At 45.5% G+C, this 20,389-nt stretch overlaps 1 protein-coding gene across 1 annotated transcript; it reads left to right on the top strand.

The window, feature by feature from the left end:
• The first annotated feature begins 1,820 nt into the window (after positions 1-1,820).
• Positions 1,821-16,351, top strand: LOC141049787 (calcium homeostasis modulator protein 3-like). The gene is made up of 3 exons (XM_073546552.1): positions 1,821-2,101; positions 14,065-14,320; positions 16,007-16,351. Exons 1-3 carry the CDS (start codon positions 1,824-1,826, stop codon positions 16,349-16,351), a joined length of 879 nt encoding a protein of 292 aa, XP_073402653.1. The 5' UTR covers positions 1,821-1,823.
• The last annotated feature ends 4,038 nt before the right edge of the window (positions 16,352-20,389 follow it).

The following is a 20,389-nucleotide window of genomic DNA, read 5'->3' as shown; positions in this document are numbered from 1 at the left end:
CTATGTGTAAGTGTGCGTGTGTAGCCTATTCACTATCTCCATCCATCCCTCACTCCCTCAAGATGGCTGGTCCATCGTTGTAAATACACACCTGTACTTTGTATCTCCCTCACCTCATTGTAGATTGTAAGCTCTCACGAGCAGGGTCATCTTATTTTGCTTTAATTATTGTATTGTTAACGTTGTTACTTATGACTTGTGTTTTGAAACTGTTAAATTGTAAAGCGCTGCGGAATATGTTGGCGCTATATAGATAAAGATTATTATTATTAGTATTATTATTTAACCTTGGTCTGTTTAACTTTCCATGCTATTAAAATTTGTCATATTCGAAGCCCAATCATAGAGTTAAAATATAGAAAGTAGGCTTTTTTTTTACCACAAAAGCAAGCACGGGAGTCTAGTTCTATAAGGTTCTGTTCCTGTTAGTTCTTTTTGACTAATTTTCCTTGTTAGTCTAGGGTCACACCAGCATATATTTGTTACGAGCATGCTGCTAGGTTCAGATAGGGGCGGGACAGGTCTCATGAATTCTTTGAAACTCTGGGGGAACCGTTACTCAGGGCGACCATGTACTGCATCTTCCTCAGGCACAAGATGGATCCACTTGCTCACACAGATAGAATTGATAGAGTCCTTTGATAGAGTCCTCATGAACATGAACAGTGTAGTTTAATGTCACAGGCACAGCACATTCAGTACAATTTAAGTCTCTTAAGCACAAGCTTCATAAGCAGTACAGTGGTTTCTTAGAGGCACATTGACTAACAGTCTCTTTTGATAGCACAGTTCAGCACAGATCAAGACTCTTTACAAAGGCACAGTAGTACACAGCATGCCTTCTAGCACAGTGTAATGGAGGAGGGGGAGGGTTTGCTGAGGGAGATTATCCCAGTAACACAACTTCTTCTAGTCCTTATCTTCCTGCTCCTGATAGACTTTCTCAACTAGCAGTATAGGGATAGCCCAGCTCCACTCTGTCATGGAATCCTGTGTCCCTATGGTTCACATGCCTAAACGTTTTGGAGACAGTTCACTGACACACACCACTCATCCCTTCTGCTGCTGCCAGAACAGTAAACAAGTTTCCCACAATCCCCCTGGGACTCTGCTAGCCACTCCCTGTCTCCTGTGACTGTGTTAACCCCTCTAGTTGCTGGATGCTTTTGAAACAACAGCAGTTAACACTATTTCTGCATGTCACATATTCCCTCACCAGAGAGAATTGGGCCGATTATGCAAATCACACTCTAATCAGAGTATGATCAGAGTGTGATTCAATTCTCTCGGATGATGAGAAGATGGAAAGTAAACAATGTCTCCATCTTCTCCATCCTGTCAGTCTGTGCTTTTCAGACACTCATTCACTTCCATGGCCAAGTGCGATCCAAATATGGGATCCAACTCATGGATGCTGTAATTTTACCCTCTGACAGTCTTGCTCTGAGGAAAAAATCAGACATATGCACGACCACTTAAAATAACATTGGTCCAAGTGTGACTCCATGGTTTGTTGGTTCACACTTGGATCGAAAATATGTTTAGTGATCAGGACATGCATGTTTAAGGACCTCTTTCCTCTTCCCTGACAGATGCTATTGGGGAAAAGAAGGAATATTGGTATGCTGATTTTGGAGATAAGCAGCTGCAAGAGGAGCCTTGCAGCATCATTTTCCACTTACCTTGTTGAAAACACTTGTATATGTATAGAAATAGCAATCGCTCCACAGTCATCTAAAATCCATGAGATGCGCACCTTTACAATAAAGTACTAAAAATTATAAATAAAAAATGATTTTTATGTTTGTGCGGTAGAAATCATCATGGAAAGGATTATGAAATACTTGAAGTCGGGAGCTGAAGCCAAGCTGAACATAGTTTGCGGGGCAGTGCTCCTAACGAGCATGGTCGTTTTCAAGGCCTATGAATTCAAGTGTCCGTGTGTACCAGGATTCAACAAACCTTATTCTCTGATGGTCTTGTTTGCTCCACCATTGATCTTCTTCTTTGTTGGGGTTCTTGTCAGTCAGTATTGTGGATCATTGACAATCGAATATTCTAGACCTGAAGGAAGCCGAGCGAAAAACAAGAAAGTTTTACGGTAAGCCTGGAAAAATATAAACAATTTCCAATCTACCGCTATGACATAATATAGTCTGCTCCTCCAAGCCAAACATGGCCTTGCATTTGATACAATCTCCATTTCTTTTCATGGACCCTTGGGACAATTCCTTACTCTCAGATTCTTCACAGATTCGCATCAACCACTAGCAGTGGGTAAATAACCCACCAATATGGGGTAAATTCTCCCCAACGGCATCATGGTTTCCCTCTGTGGTATAGTGTGCTTATTCTTGCATTCCTGTTTGGCAAATATTGAAGACAGTGTCCAGTGCTAAACTCGGACATCTCCCGGAAGTCCTTTGCAAAGTTTGGAGTTCAGGGGGATGTCCGTTGCACAGAGAGAGAGAATTTTCCAGCTCAAAAGTTTGGACCCCATTGGTTCCAATGGATTTTGGATACAGTTCTGGTACCCGAATCAAACTTTGGAATAGAGTTCGGTTCGGGTACCAGAACACGGACTTCCACGGCACCGTTCATCCCTACTCAGAAGTTATAAAGTTGCTCTTATACAAGTATAACATAAATCTTCATCAAAATGTAAGAAAAATGGTGAGATTTGTGTAACAGTTCCATAATTATCACATGGAGGAGATTACAGACGTCATGTCTTGGACTAATTGTCCTGATGGTTTTATATGCCCGTCATCATGTACTTTCTTTCTTACAAGATAGTAAAACCCACTTAGATCACAGCATGTAGGAAGACCATTGTGAGTCCCATTGGTGAGGACACAGCTTTCTGTAAAGATCAAGGCCGCTGATGTAAATAAATTTGCCCAGTGAGTAATTATAATGAATCATTCCATTCATTTTACCGAGCATTAAATAGGTGTCCATTATATCTCTCATGTAGGTCCATATGCCAATGCCATTGTGTTTCGTGGTTTTCATGCCTTTTTACTTTCATCCAGTGGCATTGTACAGCTGTGTACACACAGTGCTTCAAAGAGAACGCATCTTCAAACTAATGAATGGTGTTATTCCTTCCATATAGAGTTTGCATCCTCATGAGAATGGCAATAAGTAATCAGGGTCCTTGTCCTCGAGTCACTTACATGTGTATCTAAGGGCTGAATAGTCTTATTTCTATAGGTTTCTTCTATCTTATCCATATTATTCTATCAGTTAGTCCTAATGTCATCATATGTGATGAAAACACTGCCGGCATGGGGGCGCATCAGTCTATGCGCCCCCATTGATGCGCCCGTGACGCTGAAGACCTCTGTGCTTGTCATTATGGATCTCTCTTGAGACCCTGGCTGGGGCTGGGCTTCAAAGTGGACCGTGATTTTACTATACACAGCAATACTGTGGCATTGGTGCATACAGTACAAGCAATCAGATGATCGCAGGTTCAAGTCCCCTAAGGGGACTAGCAAGCACTGTGAAAAGTAAAACAAAAATGTTTTTAAAAATATGAAAAAAAAATAACCCCCCCCCTTTTTACCCCATTAAAAACAAAAAGAATACAAAAATTTAAAAAAAATACACATATGTGCAATCTCCCTATTGGTAAACACTGTAAAAAGAAAACAAAAATTCAAAATGCTAAAATACTGTTTTTTTTAGTTGCTGCAATTCCACAAAAAATACAATAATGAGCAATCAAAATGGCTATCTATCTCAAAATGGTATCAATAAAACTTTCGTCCCACCTCGCAAAAAAATACGCCCTCACACGGCTCCATTGATAGAAAAATTATGGGTCTTGGAAAATGGCAACAAAGCACCAAAAATTTATTTTTCAAACTTTTGGGTTTGTTTTCACCACTTAAATAATAAAAAAAATTGGACATGTTCGGTATCGCTGTAATCTTACTGATGAGCAAAATCATATTGCGATGTCATTTTTATCACATACTATATCTGTAAAAATAATTCCCCAAAAAATCAATGTCACAATTACTTTTTTTTTTGCCAACTTTGTAATGTATCTTATTAGAGGAAAATCTTCTTCTTCTCTTGTACTGATTATTTTCAGAATTCTCAAATCATGGCAGTTGGTTCTCATAAAGTTCGATGGAGAACTGTAACTGTGATTGCAGGAGAATTTGTAGCAGAACATCTGTGTCTGCCTCTATCGCCTCCTTCTCTCTCCATAGAATTGTAGAAGCACCAACTGTCATCTCCTATCTGAATACAGATATTGCTGATTTTACCCATGAATTGAGAGTGCAAGATCAATCAAGGAGGTGAAAGAAGCAGATTTCTCTGATAAGATATATTACGATGTTGCTTATATCCATCTGTACTATTGATATAACAAATAACAACTAGATGGGCATTTCCCGAAGGAAATACATGGTGCTTGAACAGCGCTGCCAGCTTTACAGCAGTGTATCAGGTGTCGAATGTAAGAAAGTAAAGTTAGAATATGAATGTTGTGTATAGCGATGGCACAACCTGGGATGGGTTGTATATGTAGCCAATGGGGTGATGTAGTGATGTCACCATCATATAATATTGGGTGCAGGCTAAAGGACCTGTGTGATGTCACCACCATTTGCTTCAAGGGGACGCTGGGACCCACAATGATGAAATGAACGGGGTCCGGACACTTGTGGAGAACAGGCAGACTGTCCTAGGCAGAGTCTGTATGTAAGAAATTGTGGCTGCTCCGTTTGATTTATTGATTTCACTAGAAATTCTGATTGCAACGAATAATCTCTCTAGCAGCAAGTTCTCACAGGTAGACTCTGCTAATGTAAAGTCCGTCTGCTTTTGGCAGATTTTAATAGGGATGGCCATAATGGAAACAAACTATTTTTATGTGGCTAATGAAGTCACATTTAGGGCTAGTTCACACAGTCAGAATAAATAATAGGTGGAATTCAGATGTAAAAATTGGACTGTGTGTACTTGCCCTTATAAAGCAGTGTATAAGTGTACACATACTACAGTATGTACAATACAGTTAATTGCATACTTATCCATCAGTGTTAGGGCCTTTTTACACTGGCTCTTTTTTATGCAACTGTCGCATGACAAAATCGTGCTGTAGGTGCATCCCCTTGATTTCAATGTGCCCAAGCATACTGGCAAACTTTCTCAGTGCGAAAGCAGCGAGAGAAATAAATTGTGGTCATGACTTATCTTTGTGCAAGAGTCGCGTTCACACTACCCACTCAAATGAATAGGAAAGAAAAAAAATTGCCAAAAACATGCCAGGGGTTGTGCGACCGCTGGCGATTTTTTTCCCCTTCTCCCATTGATTTCAATGGGCAGTGCGACACCTGTCAAAACGTGACTGGTGTCCAAAGTTGCAAAGTCAAATGAAGGTTGCAAGCAAAAAGTCGACCGAGTATCACAATCACTAATGTGCTTAAGCCCGTTTAAGCGCATTAGTGCTGGGAAATTGCCCATTATAACCTACGGGAGCCTTGAAAATCGCTTGCAAAAACATCTGGCTGGGCATTTTTGCAGGTGATTTTAACATAGATAGTTATAAAGGGGCCATGAAAAGCCCTGGAAAAGCATCAGGAGTAGGTGCAAAATACTAAATTGGTGCAAATCTTTCCAGTATAAATTTTGTCTTTGAGTTTCACTCCTGGTTTTCGCCTCCAAACATCATTGAAAAATCAATGATCAAACTCTGCTGTATGCCTGAGACCTATGGGTCACTCTCCCAGGGCAGCGGGGTACTCAGAGCCGGGCCCGTTGATTTCAAAGGGAGATGTCACGGTAGCTGTGACCCGGTCCGTGGCCCTCGGCGTCCATTGTAAAAGGGGAATGTTGAGCGTGTGGATGATGATTAAAGTTTATAAGTGAATGATTTGTGACGCCACCTGTGGTGTTCGGCAATGAAGGTGTTAAGCCGACGCTGCAGACAGATCCTCCTGGACAGATGGTGTGGTGCAGCAATGATGGTGTAGCCCTCCACAGGTAGGGCTGTAGTCCCAGGGCAGTGTAGATGGAGAGCTAGTGAGGAGAGCGTAATGGTGTAGTGTTAAGCACAGAGATGTAGCAGTGCTGAGTGGGTTGGCGCAGGAATAAGCGGAGGACACCAGGGCATGTAGTTCCAAAGCTTTACTCACAGTCTGTTGTGCATACAGGTGCCTGCCTCCGTGCCGTGTCCTCCATGTCAGGGGCTCAGCCAACCTCCAGGCAAGATGAAGTACTTTGTTCCAACACTCAACCAACATATGTGCCTTTTCTGAATGTCTCCCTTCTAGCGCCTATTTGAAGTACTCACAGTAATGAGTTACACTGGAGTTCCTCCTTTCAGATGTTCTTAGAACTCTACTTGTACGGCAGACAGCTGTAGCCCGCTTCGGGGACTCCTTGCTACCTAGTCCCAGCTCACTCTCGTTGCTGTTGTGCCCCCAAGTCTTGTGTGGGAATAAAGTGGTGACAACTTCTATTCCTCCGGTGTCTGTCACAGGACCATTAGTACCCATACAACCTCGGGGACCGGACCCCGACCATGTGCTTAGAACTTGAGGAAGGGCTCTGCTCTAACCCTAATCCTTAGTTCTCTTCTTCTCATTACGTTCTATACAAATCAATCTTTCTTATGGAGAATTAGGCTTTCTGAATATCTCTTTCCTGTGCCAGCAGACCCAGGTCACTGAGGTCTGCTGCAGCACTTCCTTCAAACCATCCCACTCAGGGGATCTTCTCACACAGACTGACCTAGTCAGACTGACCCAGTCCTAATGAGATCCCACTCTCTTGTGCAGACTAAGCTCCACCCACCTCCCAGCACTCTTCGTGTTCCAAGCAGGGAGCCACCAAAGGGTGCTTTGCTACACTACTATGTTGTGTGGGATGCAGGTGTTGAAGTGTGGTCAGGTGTCTCCACCTTACCTGAATGGTGGAGTACCACACCTCAGGAGGAGGTGCAGTACCCCTGTGGCGACTGAACCCTCAGGGACGCCACACCTATTTTAGTAAATTTTCCCAAATTTACTGCAGACTGCAAAATTGTTACAGACACGCAGCAAATCCACAGCATTAGGGCCGTTTCACAGGGGCGATTTTTTGGCATGAGAATTGCGGACAATTTTCTCGCTAAAAATCATGACCCATTGTTATCAATGGGCATAGTCACATGTGGCCATGTGATGTCATGTGGCCATGTGAATGCAGCCATTGAAAATAATAGGTTGTGATTTGTAGAGCTAATATGTCCAGCAATATTCGCGCCAAAGAATCTCCTGTGTGAAACGACCTTATTGCCACACAACCTGTAACAAATCTGCTGTAATAAGCATGGCATAATTCCCCCCCCCCCATGGAAATTAATAACATAGGTGAAATACTGTATTTTAGGGCTGCGGGAAAGAAACAATGACATGTCCTATTTTTTGGCTCCCAGCCCTTACATAATACTGTATGGCAAAATTTGCTATGAGAAAAAAATGGCAGCTATATGTTAACTGCCCCTCTCACTCGTGTGAATACACCCTTAGGGGCAGATTATGGGGCAGATTTACCTCAGTGGAAATTCCTTCAGAAATTCTGCTTTATGTTATTCACCGAACACAGAAATTAGAAGGTGACTAGCAGATTAGGAAGAGCAGGCCTCACACAGTGAAACTGCCTGACAGACTGCTCTAGTGGCCCCGACAACCAATCAGAGGTCAGCTTTCATTTTACCTCAGCAGTTACAAATATGAAAGCTGACCTCTGGTTGCTGTGGACAACCAAAATGGTTTTACTCTGAGGCAATTTTCATTAATCAGGCCACTAACATTTGTTACAGAAATCAGGGAACCTTGTCACATATATTTCTTATAGCAGTGCAGTGCTCCCTATTTACTCAATAAAATTGTACCATTAGTGGACTAGTAAGTCCTTAAGGTCCCTTCACACTGAATGATACCGCTGACGATTGCGATGCTGCAACGTCGCAAACCCGTCATCGCAGCGTTGCAAGCGCAGCGGTCACAATGAACAATTTTCTTCGCTGGGAGTGTATGATGCATGACACCCCAGCGATGAAAACGGCCGGGACTGGGATCTGCCATGCTCAGGAATGCCCCCTGCGATGTTGTATCCCCCTGTCACACGCAGCAATTGCCGCTGTCACAGCGGGGTACTGCTGAAACGTCATGGATCGGATGCTCGTTCAGTGTGATGGGGACCTTAGTAATGATAGCAACCATTTAATTGCAGCTGTACCCCTGAAAAATAAAAATGGACAAAAGCGCATATCGCGTTTTCATGGAAATATTTTGTGGACATTCTTGTGGTGCGAATCATCTTAGGTTGGTAAAAGCCTGAGCGACTGGCATAGTACAGCCCCTCACAAGCCACTTTGGCATGGTGTGGCCCCTCAACAGCCACTATGATGTCAGGGCCTTTCAGGAGCCAGTCTGGCATGCGAGGCCTCTCAGGGGCCACTTTAGTATGTGAAGCCCAAGACCCACTGTGTTGTGCGGGCCCCATCAGAAGCCAGTCTGGTTCCCAGGACCCCTCAGAAACCACTTTGGTGCCAATGAACCTCAGGAGCAAGTCTGGCATGCAGGGCCCTGCCCCTGGGTAGCCATTTTAGCCCCTTGGTAGCCACTTTGATGTACGGGGCCCCTTGTTAGCCACTTTGGCCCCTTGGTAGCCATTTTGGCATACAGGAATCCTTGGTAGCCACTTTGGTGCACAAAGCCCCTCGATAGCCACTTTGGCCACTTGGTAGCCACTTTGGCACATTCGGCACCTTGGTACCACTTTGGCCACTTGGTAGCCACTTTGGCATATTCAGCACCTTGGTAGCCACTTTGGCCACTTGGTAGCCACTTTGGCACATTCGGCACCTCGGTAGCCACTTTGGCCACTTGGTAGCCACTTTGGCACATTCTGCACCTTGGTAGCCACTTTGGCCACTTGGTAACCACTTTGGCCACTTTGTAGACACTTTAGTACATTTGGCACCTCGGTAGCCACTTTGACCACTTGGTAGCCACTTTGGCCACTTGGTAGCCACTTTGGCACATTCGGCACCTCGGTAGCCACTTTGGCCTCTTGGTAGCCACTTTAGCACATTTGGCACCTCGGTAGCCACTTTGGCCACTTGGTAGCCACTTTGGCACATTCGGCACCTTGGTAGCCACTTTGGCCACTTGGTAGCCACTTTGGCACATTCGGCACCTCTGTAGCCACTCTGGCCATTTAGTAGCCACTTTGGCACATTCGGCACCTCGGTAGCCACTTTGGCCGCTTGGTAGCCACTTAGGCACATTCAAGACCTCGGTAGCCAGTTTGGGCACTTGGTAGCCACTTTAGCCATGTTGACACATGCTGCCACTTTGCCTCGGGAGCCACTTTGGCGCTCCGGGCCCCTCAGGGGCCACTTTGGCACGCTGGGCATCTTAAGCCTCTATGGTGTCCGACTGCAGTGATGGTGAACCTTGGTACTTCAGCTGTTGGAAAACTACAACTCCCAGCATGCCTCAACTGCTGCAGGTTGCAAGGGCATGCTGGGAGTTGTAGTTTTATAACAGCAGGAGTGCCAATGTTAGCCATCACTGGGTGGGGCTTTTCAGAAGCCATTGGCGCACTGCGCCTTTAAGACCTTGAATCAGCGATCTGTCAGCTTCTATTAGCTAATACGGGTCATATGTGGAAGCTGCATTTGCATAGCTGCCATCTTTATAAGGTCACTGCACCTGTGCTGTGGCTTCAATCCATGTCAGTTGGGGGTCATGGAAAGGTTGCCATTAATTCCTATGGGAACATTTTTGCTTTAAATGTGATTTTTTTAAAAGCTACAAATTGGATTGACTCCAAAAATACATAGCACACCTGTCCCCACCGAGGGTTTCAAAACGCCGCCTGAACGGGGTCTCTGCGTCGAGTGGTTCAGGCCGCATTAATTGCAGAAAACGCGGAGAAGTAGAATAACTAGATGTGTATTTCCTGAAGTAAGTACAGATAGTGCTTTGAAATGGTGCCCGGGATGCCCCTTTAAGAGAGACTTGCCTGCTGCCCTTGCAAGACTTTCAACTCAGGATCCGTTTTAACTGTGGGTGCCTCTCAGGGGCCACTTTGGCCTCAGGGTCTGATTTGGTGCTTGGGGACCCTCAGGATCCGATTCGGTGGCCTGGGCTTCTCAGGGCTTGAATTGGTGGCTGGGATCCCTCAGGGTCTGATTTTGTGGGTGTTGCCCCTCAGGGTCTGATTTTGTGGCCGGGGCCCCTCAGGGACTGATTTTGTGAGTGGGGCCCCCCAGGGTCCGATTTTGTGGCCGGGGCCCCTCAGGGTCCGATTTTGTGGTTGTGGCCACTCAAAGTCCGATTTTGTGGCTGGGACCCCTCAGGGTCCGATTTTGTGGCTGGGGCCCCTCAGGGTCCGATTTTGTGGGTGGGGCCCCTTAGGGTCTGATTTTGTGGGCGGAGCCCCTCTGGGTCCAATTTAGTGGGTGGGGTTCAGGGTCCGATTTGGTGGGCAGGGCCCCTCAGGGTCAGATTTGGTGGGCAGAGCCCCTCAGGGTCTGATTTGGTGGGCGGGGCCCCTCAGGGTCTGATTTGGTGGGCGGGGCCCTCAGGGTCCGATTTGGTGGGTGGGCCCCTTAGGGTCCGATTTGGTGGGCGGGGACACTCTGGGTTTGATTTGGTGGGCGGGGCCCCTCGGGGTCCGATTTGGGGGGCAGGGCCACTCTGAGTCTAATTTGGTGGGCGGGCCACTCTGGGTCTAATTTGGTGGGCGAGGCCCCTCAGGGTCCGGTTTGGTGGGCGGGGCCCCTCAGAGTATGATTTGGTGGGCGGGGCCACTCTGGGTCCGATTTGGTGGTTGGGGCCACTCTGGGTCTAATTTCGTGGGCGGGGCCACTCTGGGTCCGATTTGGAGGCCAGGGTGGCTCAGCCTCCGATTTGGAGGCCAGGGTCGATCAGCCTCCGATTTGGAGGCCGGGGTGGCTCAGCCTCCGATTTGGAGCCTGGGGTTACTCAGCCTTTGATTTGGCGCGCCAGCCCTTTAAGACTCATTTCGGTGCGCCGGACCTTTAAGAATCACTTTGGCGCGTCGGCCCTTTAAGAGCCAGTTTGGCTCACTGGGCTTCTAAATCCACTTTGGCGCACATTCTATCTCAGGGGCATGCATCATATGATGAAGCTAGATTTGCATTTGTGCTGTGGGTTTCGCTTTAAAGGGAATCTGTCACCCTTTTTTTGGCCTTTCACCTGCCGGCATAGACATCGGGGGCTTATCTACAGCATTCTGTAATGCTGTAGATAAGCCTCCGATGTAACCTGAAAGAGAAGAAAAACACGTTATATTATACTCACGGAGGTGGGCGGTCCGGTCCGATGGGTGTCGCCGTCCCGTCCGGCGCCTCCCTTCTTCATGCGATGACGTCTTCTTCTCCCGTCCTGTAATGGCTCCAGCGCAGGCGCACTGCTCTGCCCTGTTGAGGGCAGGGCAGAGTCCTGCAGTGTGCGGGCGTCGGGAGAGGTCTGGCGCCTGCGCACTGCAGAATTCTGCTCTGCCCTCAACAGGAGCAATTTCAGGACGGGAGAAGAGGACGTCATCGCATGAAGAAGGGAGGCGCTGGACCGGACCGCAACACCCATCGGACCGGACCGCCCACCTCCATGAGTATAATATAACGTGTTTTTCTTCTCTTTCAGGTTACATCGGAGGCTTATCTACAGCATTACAGAATGCTGTAGATAAGCCCCCGATGTCTATGCCGGCAGCTAATAGGGGAAAAAAAGGGTGACAGATTCCCTTTAAGAGCTGAAATTATCTGACAGAAACTCTGTCCTGCTGGGGTCATGTAAAGTTCGTAGGCGTTGGCATAGTAACTGGGTGTGCCTGCACATATCAATGAGCTTAACTGCCATTTGAATCGCCTCACGACTGCCCCATGTTTTCCCTGTGGCAAAATTTTCCCATTGAAATGCATTGAGCCAATGCATTCCAATGACAGAAACATTTTTTTTCAAACGTAAATTGCGCAAAAACTACAAATCCAATCAACACGAAAATTACTTAGCACACCACTCGTGGACACTGGCTTCGAAACGACGCCTCAATGGGAGTCTGTGCATGTAGCGGTTCGGGCTGCATTAATTGCGGAATTCAACTGAATAACAATAAGAAGAAGAAGAATAAGTTAGCAGCGTTCGGATTACATGATAGTGCTTTTTTCAAAGCACTATAAATATAAGAAATCGGATTACAATATGTTGCTTGAACCTAGAGGTTCAAGCACCATAATTAAAACAATGGTCACTCTTTTGAAAGAAGCAGCTCGTCATGTGCCTATAGATCAGTGATGGCGAACATTTTAGAGACCGAGTGCCCAAACTGCAACCTAAAACCCACTTATTTATCTCAAAGTGCCAACATGGCAGTTTAACCTGAATATTGAGGTTTTAGTTTAGAAAAAACAACTAATGCATAGAGCAGATGTGGCGCCCCCAGGAGTATGGTCGCCACAATGGCATTACCTTCCTCCAAGGGAGTTTGATGTCATGCTTGGAAGCAATGAAGGGTCCCTCTGTCAGTTAAACACTACACACAACACAGCTCCCACTCCCGGCCAGCAGAGGGAGCTCTGAACCCAAAACTGGGGGAAGAGCTGCTCTCTGGGGGCCAGGAAGGGGAAATTAGGAGTTCGTGTGAGGAGGGCAACGTGTGTGGACGTGAGGAGAGGAGCTGGAAGATTGAGCAGAGCTCAGAGCTCACTTCTAGCTATAGCGCATGATCTGGAGCCCGGTCTCCAAGGTTGTACGGATACTGATGTTCCTGCAACAAAAACCGGAGGAATAGTAAGCTGTAAATGCTCTGTTCCCACATAAGACTCAGAGGCACAACAACAACGGGTGAGCCAGAAGAAGAAGAAGGCTACAGCTGTCTGTCATACGAGGGAGTTCTAAATGAGAACAAGCAAGTGGAACTTCAGTGTAACACAGTACTGCAAGTACCTAAAATAAGCGCTAGAAAAGAGACAACACAACCATCTGATAGAGAGATTCCTAAGTTGCTTCCAGGCCGGCCAGCCTCTGTTCCATCTGTAATCTGGAAGTCTGGACTGCATTTACCAAGCAAAGTAAAGGTAAAAGAAACTGCACCCTATTGTGTCCTTGCCTTCTTCCTGCGAACTCTTCAGCACTGCTACATCTCTGTGCCAATCACTACACCCTCTTCCTCAACACCTACCCTCTTCATCTACTCTGCCCTGGGACTACAGCCCTGCCTGTGGAGGGCTACACCATCATTGCTGCACCCCACCATCTGTCCCAGATGATCTGTCTGCAGCGTCGGCTTAACACCTTCATTGCCGAACACCACAGGTGGCATCACGTATCATCCACTCAGAAACTTTAATCATCAGCCACTCTCAACCCCTTTTACATGGGCGCCCAGGGACACGGACCGGGTCACCGCTACTGTGACACTTCCCTCTGAGATACCTGCCCGGTACCGAGTACCCCACTGCCCTGGCAGGTGACCCACAGGCAGGGGCCACAGAGAGCAGGCGGGGGCCGCAGAGAGCAGGCGGGGGCAGCAGAGAGCTTCATTCCTCTCTCCCGCCATGTTGTGTTCTGAAGCTGGCAGCTGACTTCAGCGTCCAAGCGATGGGGAGCACATGACGTCACTGCCATACGCCCAGTTGCATGTACGCCGACGTCAGCTGCTGGCCCCTGTTTGTGTGTATTGCAGCGCATGGACCTGCCAAATTCATACCCTGCAACACACTTCCGCTGGATGTGTGACCGAGGACGCAGATCTAACTGAAGTAGGGGCTGGCGTCGCCATGCTCCTCACCCGCCGGTCCTGGTTTACTTCTGGCACACGTGCCACCATTTCTATAGATCAATAGATTGCTTAACATATTTGAGAATGTACAGAATAGGGTGATAACAGTATTATTGTCCTGGTACCCAAGTGGCAGAGAAATATTTTGTTTTCCTGATGATAAGGGAATCCTACAATGTCATGTAACACCACAGATTCCATGCCTCTAATATAGCACTGACTAGTATTTTCTTGTTTCAGGCAGATGTTCACTGCAATGATGATTAGAGCATTGGCACCACCCATCGTGTGGATACTTGTTTGCTTTTTAGATGGAAAGATATTAGTCTGTGGATTCAGTGAGACACTTGACCCTGACCAATTTGGGGGATTTGATGACTTCCCTGAGTATGACACATCAGTCCTACTTGCTAAAGTGCCCTGCAAGAACTTTGACTTGCTCCATCAGTCCTCAACCAGGAAGGCAATCTCCAGGTTTCTCAAATTTTTATCACAGGTAAATGCTTGGGAAAAAAAAAAAAAAAATATATATATATATATATATAGATATAGATATATATCTACTATATATATATCTATTATATCTATCTGGAGGAAAGAGCAATGTTGCTGTAATCCAGCACAAATAGGTTCCTATCAATATGCAATAACTTTATCCAATGGTATTGTGATGCCGAGATGACATATGTCACGCCCCATGTGGTGTGTGAATGCTATCACTTCGCTATGGCAGGGACAAAAATAAATAGCAAATGATGTTCGTGACGCCAGGATGCACTTAATTAATCTCCTGGTTGTGTGATATAACGTGGTGCACTCCAAATAGTCCAGAAAACAGGAAGGCCAGAGAAGGTATTGATAAACTTTATTTGTGGCACATATACACAGGTACATCCAGATAAACGATGATTTAACAGAGATTTGATTCTAATGGAGCAATCACAGTTACTTTCCAGTATAGTAATGGTGCAGTGATTCCTGAGTCTCCACTTCTGCTTTTATGTACAGTCCTTATCACACAGCTATCGGAGCTGAGGCTGTGGTTTCTCTTTCACAGGAGTTCTGCCTCTTTCCCACCTGTTCCTTCAGTTTTTCTAGGCAACTCACTCATGCATGCAAAATGTCTCCTTCTCTCTCAGTGCTTAACCAGGACCCCTCATGTGGTCTAACCATGTGACCTTAAGGCCATATAAGGAAAGCAGGACTGCTTTGTTAATTCTTTACAACCTCCTGATAGCAGAACATAATAAGTACATCACTATGTGGATAAATAAACCACTTCTATGTACTGAATTCGCATGTACATTATCTGCAATTGGAAATGTGGACATTGTGCAAACCTACTGAGGTAGCTGCTAGCTCTGCTACATCTTAAAGGTAACAGCAACTTTGGGGCATTACAATAATGCTCCTATAAATAAGAGGTATAAATGTATATAGAATACCCAGATCCCTCTGAATAAGTCTTATATGAGACTCCAACATCAAAGCTGCAAACTACGTAGTAGCCTTCGAATTTTCAGACATTTTAAAAATGAAAATAAGCTAAGTGGAGAAACTGTTTTTAAAAAGGATATACCATAATAACTATTTCTATCCTACTCAATCCCCCATTGCTCTTGAGCTCCAGTGGTCCAAACCAGTCCTGCTGGGATAATTTCACATGCATTAAACACAAAAACTGCTGCAGGCATACACCCCATACACATCCAAACAATGCTGAGAGCAGTTATTTGCTGCAGCATCGTGAGAATGATGGACAGGACATCATCAATGCAGTAGGATTACTTGGTGCATACATGAATGTAGACTTTAATGGGAAACTGACAGCTGATACCTACTGCCAGATCCACTGGCAGCAGCCATCAGTCACTGTCTGTATGATTTTAGCCATATATGTTTAACTCTGAAATACTAAGCTGCCTAGGTGACTAGTCGGACAGGTGGATCTTTTCGCTTTGTCTCCCTACCTGCTGTCAGTGCCTGACTGGTCTCTCTATACACACAGCAAGAAACCTGTCACTGCAAGGACACGGGACGTAAGGAGCCACATGGAACCCGCCTGTCCGACTAGTTTGCCGATTCCCCGGTGGCTTGTGAAGTATTTGGTGTCAGGTTCCCTTTAATTCCTTTGCCTTCTTTAGATTGATTTCTCTTGTCCTTTTTTCTTGTGTCTTTTCAGGGTATTGGCTATATAGCAGTTCTTACACTTATTCTACTTGGTGCCGTTGCTCGTTTTGTGTTGCCGCTTTTTGCCACACATGAAACTCTACAAGTCCGCTACTGGAACAAATACTCGGACATGGAGGAGAAATTTTTTGCGGAAATGTGCATTATGCACAATCATATGCTTGCTGAGAAGTGTGTGAAGAATTATTTTGAAAGGACAAGAAAGGAAAGAGAAGAAGCATTTCACAATGGAAGAAAATTCAGCGACGCTCAAGTGGACACACTGGTGTTCGTGGACCAATGGTACCAATGTCGTCCACCAATACTTGATGGAGATCACCCAGATAATGAAAGCTAAATAAAGATTAACATCAGCCAAGAAACAGAGATACTGATTATGGCTGTATTGTAAGAGATGTGGACCTGACTGTAGCTTTCCTACCACTGAAAACACCAGTCTCATTGTAATGTGTATTATGTCTTGCGTCTTTGTATATACAATGTGTCCGTAAAGTTATGGTGCATTTTTGACCAGTCACTGGATAGCAACAAAAAACGATAGAAATGTGATATCTGCTCCAAATAAAAGAAAAACTCTCCCAGTTTCATACCTATTCAGTGCAGTTCGATGTGGGCTCCATTTGTTGCCCTACATACATCCAAACGGCAACAGACGCAATTTGTACCCCGTAAAACAGAGACGTTTCTTTAACACCTTATGAACTGTAGTCTTGCTTAGGTGTAATTGACGAGCACACTGCTGAGCAGCTGAAGAATTCTTTAAGTTCCCGCATGCCCTCCAGGACTTTTATGGACCTTGTTATTGTATACTGTATACTTTTCTGTGACTGGTCAAAAGTGCACCATGACTTTATGGACGCACTGTATTGTGTCTTCTTGTGACTGACCAATGTTACTTTACGTGATTGACATTACTTTTCGTAACTCTGGAAAGCATCAACGGATCCCACTGATTCTGAAATTGTTTTCTTGTGACTTATTGTACTTCATGATAGTTGTAGAATTTGTTCGATATGACTTGCATTTATTTGTGAAAATATCAGAAATTTGGTGAAAATTTAGCAATTTTCAAACAATTTTTATGCCCTGTGAGGCAGTTACTGGTGTTATTTGAGAGGGTCGCCATTTGTCCCCCAAGATGCGCTCAGAAGAGTATTAGAACCACTGGAATGTCGTGAGGTCACAGCAGGATGCCTGTGAGCCACAAGTCAGAATAAAAGTAAGCTTGAACCTGGTCAGGTTATTTGACCCAGGAATTGTTCAGTAAAACCTGGTATGGGCATTTTATTTTTTAAACGGACTGAAGGAAGGTAGTGGGGCCTCTCCGTTTCCTCCAGGCAGGATCTTGCAAGTGGCCTATGGCCACAGATTGGAGTTTAGAAAAAAAAACCTGCAGGAGGGGTTGGGTGTATCAGTCTGGAGTTTGGATGGTGTAGAGCAGACAGCTCTGCAAAAGCTCTGTCTGTGTGAGGGAACACAAAGCCCTGTAGAGCGAACTCCTGACATCCCGAAACGTAATACGGTGGTCCGGTTGCCCTCGGCAACCGGACACATTGGTGGACTGTTTTTGTTTCCCAGCTGTGATCCAGGTTACCATTTCTTTTGTTTGTAAGTTTTTTGGAAATTAAACCTACACTTACTTTTGAACTTTCCTGGGTCACTGCCTGTCTATCACACTTCACCATCCCCGCTGCACTACATATGGTTAGAGAATGCGGGCAGTGTGAACTGAGGCATAACCCAAAGCGTGCTGCATGTCCACATTTTCCGCTAAGGCTTTTGTGGATTCGGGAGCAGCTCTGAACCTGATGGACTTGGATTTTGCTAAACGTTGTGGATTTTCTATGACACCTCTGCGGACGCCTATCCCTTTGAGGGGTATTGATGCTACTCCTTTGGCGAAGAATAAACCTCAGTTTTGGACCCAGGTGGTAATGCGGGTCGCCCCAGACCATCAAGAAAATTGCAGATTTTTGGTGTTGCATAATCTGCATGATACCATTGTTCTGGGGTTTCCCTGGTTGCAAATCCATAATCCAGTTTTGGATTGGAAATCTGTGTCTGTGGTGAGTTGGGGTTGTCGGTGTGCCCTTAGTGACGCTCCTGTTTTCTCCACCTCTCCCCAGTCGCATGATGTTCCTGACTATTTGGCTGATTTTTATGATGTATTTAGTGAGAATGAGTCTGCATCTTTGCCTCCTCATAGGAGTTATGACTGTGCAATTGAGCTGAGCCCTGGGTGTAAATTTCCCAAGGGTCGACTTTTCAATTTATCTGTAACCGAGCACGAGGCTATGCGATCCTATATTAAGGAGTCGTTGGAGAAGGGTCATATTAGACCATCCTCTTCACCCTTAGGTGCTGGGGGTTTTTTCGTGGCCAAGAAGGATCGTTCATTAAGGCCTTGTATTGACTATCGTTCCCTCAACAAAATTACTGTTAAATATCAGTATCTGTTACCCCTGATTTCTGATCTATTCTCTAGAGTTAAAGGTGCTTGCTGGTTTACCAAGCTTGACCTCAGGGGGGGCGTATAATCTTATTCGCATTAAGCATGGGGATGAATGGAAGACGGCGTTTAATACTGCAGAGGGACATTTTGAGTACCTGGTGATGCCTTTTGGGCTCACTAATGCCCCTTCTGTCTTCCAGTGCTTCATGAATGATATTTTCCGAGACTTTGTGGATAAATTTTTGATCATCTATCTGGATGATATTTTGATCTTTTCCAAGGATTGGGACTCTCATGTGGAACATGTTCGGACTGTGTTCCGGATTTTGAGGGAGAATTCCCTGTATGTCAAGGGATCGAAATGCCTTTTTGGTGTACAGAGGATTTCATTTTTTTTTAGGGATTTATTTTGTCTCCGTCAACTATTGAAATGGACCCGGCCAAGGTACAGGCCATTTATGATTGGGTTCAGCCCACTTCTTTGAAGGCCCTCCAGAAGTTTTTGGGTTTTGCTAATTTTTATCGTAAATTTATAGCTAATTTTTCTGGTATTGCCAAACCATTGACTGATTTGACTAAGTAAGGTGCTGATGTGCTGAATTGGTCTCCGGAGGCTGTTTCTTCCTTTCAGGAGCTGAAGCGAAGGTTCACTTCTGCTCCGGTTTTGCGGCAACCTGATGTCTCGCTCCCGTTTCAGGTGGAGGTGGACGCTTCTGAGATTGGTGCAGGAGCTGTTTTGTCCAAAAAGATGCGGTAACATATAAAATAAATCCCTGTGCTTTCTTTCCCAAAAGTTCTCCCCATCTGAACGTAACTATGATGTGGGGAATCGGGAACTGTTAGCCATGAAATGGGCATTTGAGGAGTGGAGACATTGGTTGGAGGGAGCTAAACATCAAGTCGTGGTCCTTACTGACCACAAGAATTTGATTTACCTCGAGTCGGCCAAACGCTTGAATCCTAGACAGGCTAGGTGGGCCTTGTTTTTCACACGTTTTGATTTTGTGGTCTCTTTTCATCCAGGCACTAAGAATGTCAAGGCAGACGCCCTCTCTAGGAGTTTCATTGCTGATTCTCCTGTTGTGACCAAGCCTGCTACCATCTTAGGTGAGGGGGGTAGTTCTTTCTGCCATCTCACCCGATTTGAGACGTGCTCTGGAAGAGTTTCAGGAGGACAAACCTGAGCGTTGTCCCATTGGAAAATTGTATGTTCCTGTCCAGTGGAGGAAGAGATTGATGTCTGAAGTTCATTGCTCTGCATTGGCTGGTCATCCAGGTATTTTTGGTACTAGAGATTTGGTGAGTCGGTCTTTTTGGTGGCCCGCCTTGTCTCGTGATGTCAGGAGTTTTGTGCAGTCCTGTGGGACTTGCTCCCGGTCTAAACCTTGTTCTCGCTCTAGTGGGCTGCTGATGCCTTTGCCGGTCCCCAGGAGGCCATGGACCCATATTTCAATGGATTTTATGTCTGATATGCCTGTCTCTCAGAGAATGACTGCTATTTGGGTGATTTGTGATAGATTCTCTAAGATGGTCCATCTTGTACCACTCCCTAAGTTGCCATCTTCCTCAGAGCTGGTGCCCTTGTTTTTGCAACAGGTGGTTCGCTTGCACGGGATTCCTGAGAACATTGTATCTGACAGAGGAGCTCAGTTTATTTCTAGATTTTGGAGGACTTTCTGTTCCAAGCTGGGAATTCAGTTGTCCTTCTCCTCTGCGTTTCACCCTCAGACCAATGGGCAGACGAAGAGAACAAACCAGACTTTGGAGTCTTATTTGAGATGTTTTATTTCTGCTGATCAGGATGATTGGGTTTCATTTTTGCCCTTGGCCAAATTTGCTTTAAATAATAGAGCTAGTTCTGCCACCTTGATGTCACCTTTTTTTTGTAACTTTGGGTTTCATCCTCGATTCTCTTCAGGGCAG

The sequence above is a fragment of the Dendrobates tinctorius genome, unplaced genomic scaffold (genome assembly GCF_039654945.1).
Source record: "Dendrobates tinctorius isolate UK_male_01 unplaced genomic scaffold, ASM3965494v1 ptg000149l, whole genome shotgun sequence".
In the NCBI taxonomy this organism is placed as follows: domain Eukaryota; kingdom Metazoa; phylum Chordata; class Amphibia; order Anura; family Dendrobatidae; genus Dendrobates; species Dendrobates tinctorius.
Note: the sequence above shows the minus strand (reverse complement) of the source record. Positions and strands in the feature narration are given on the sequence as shown.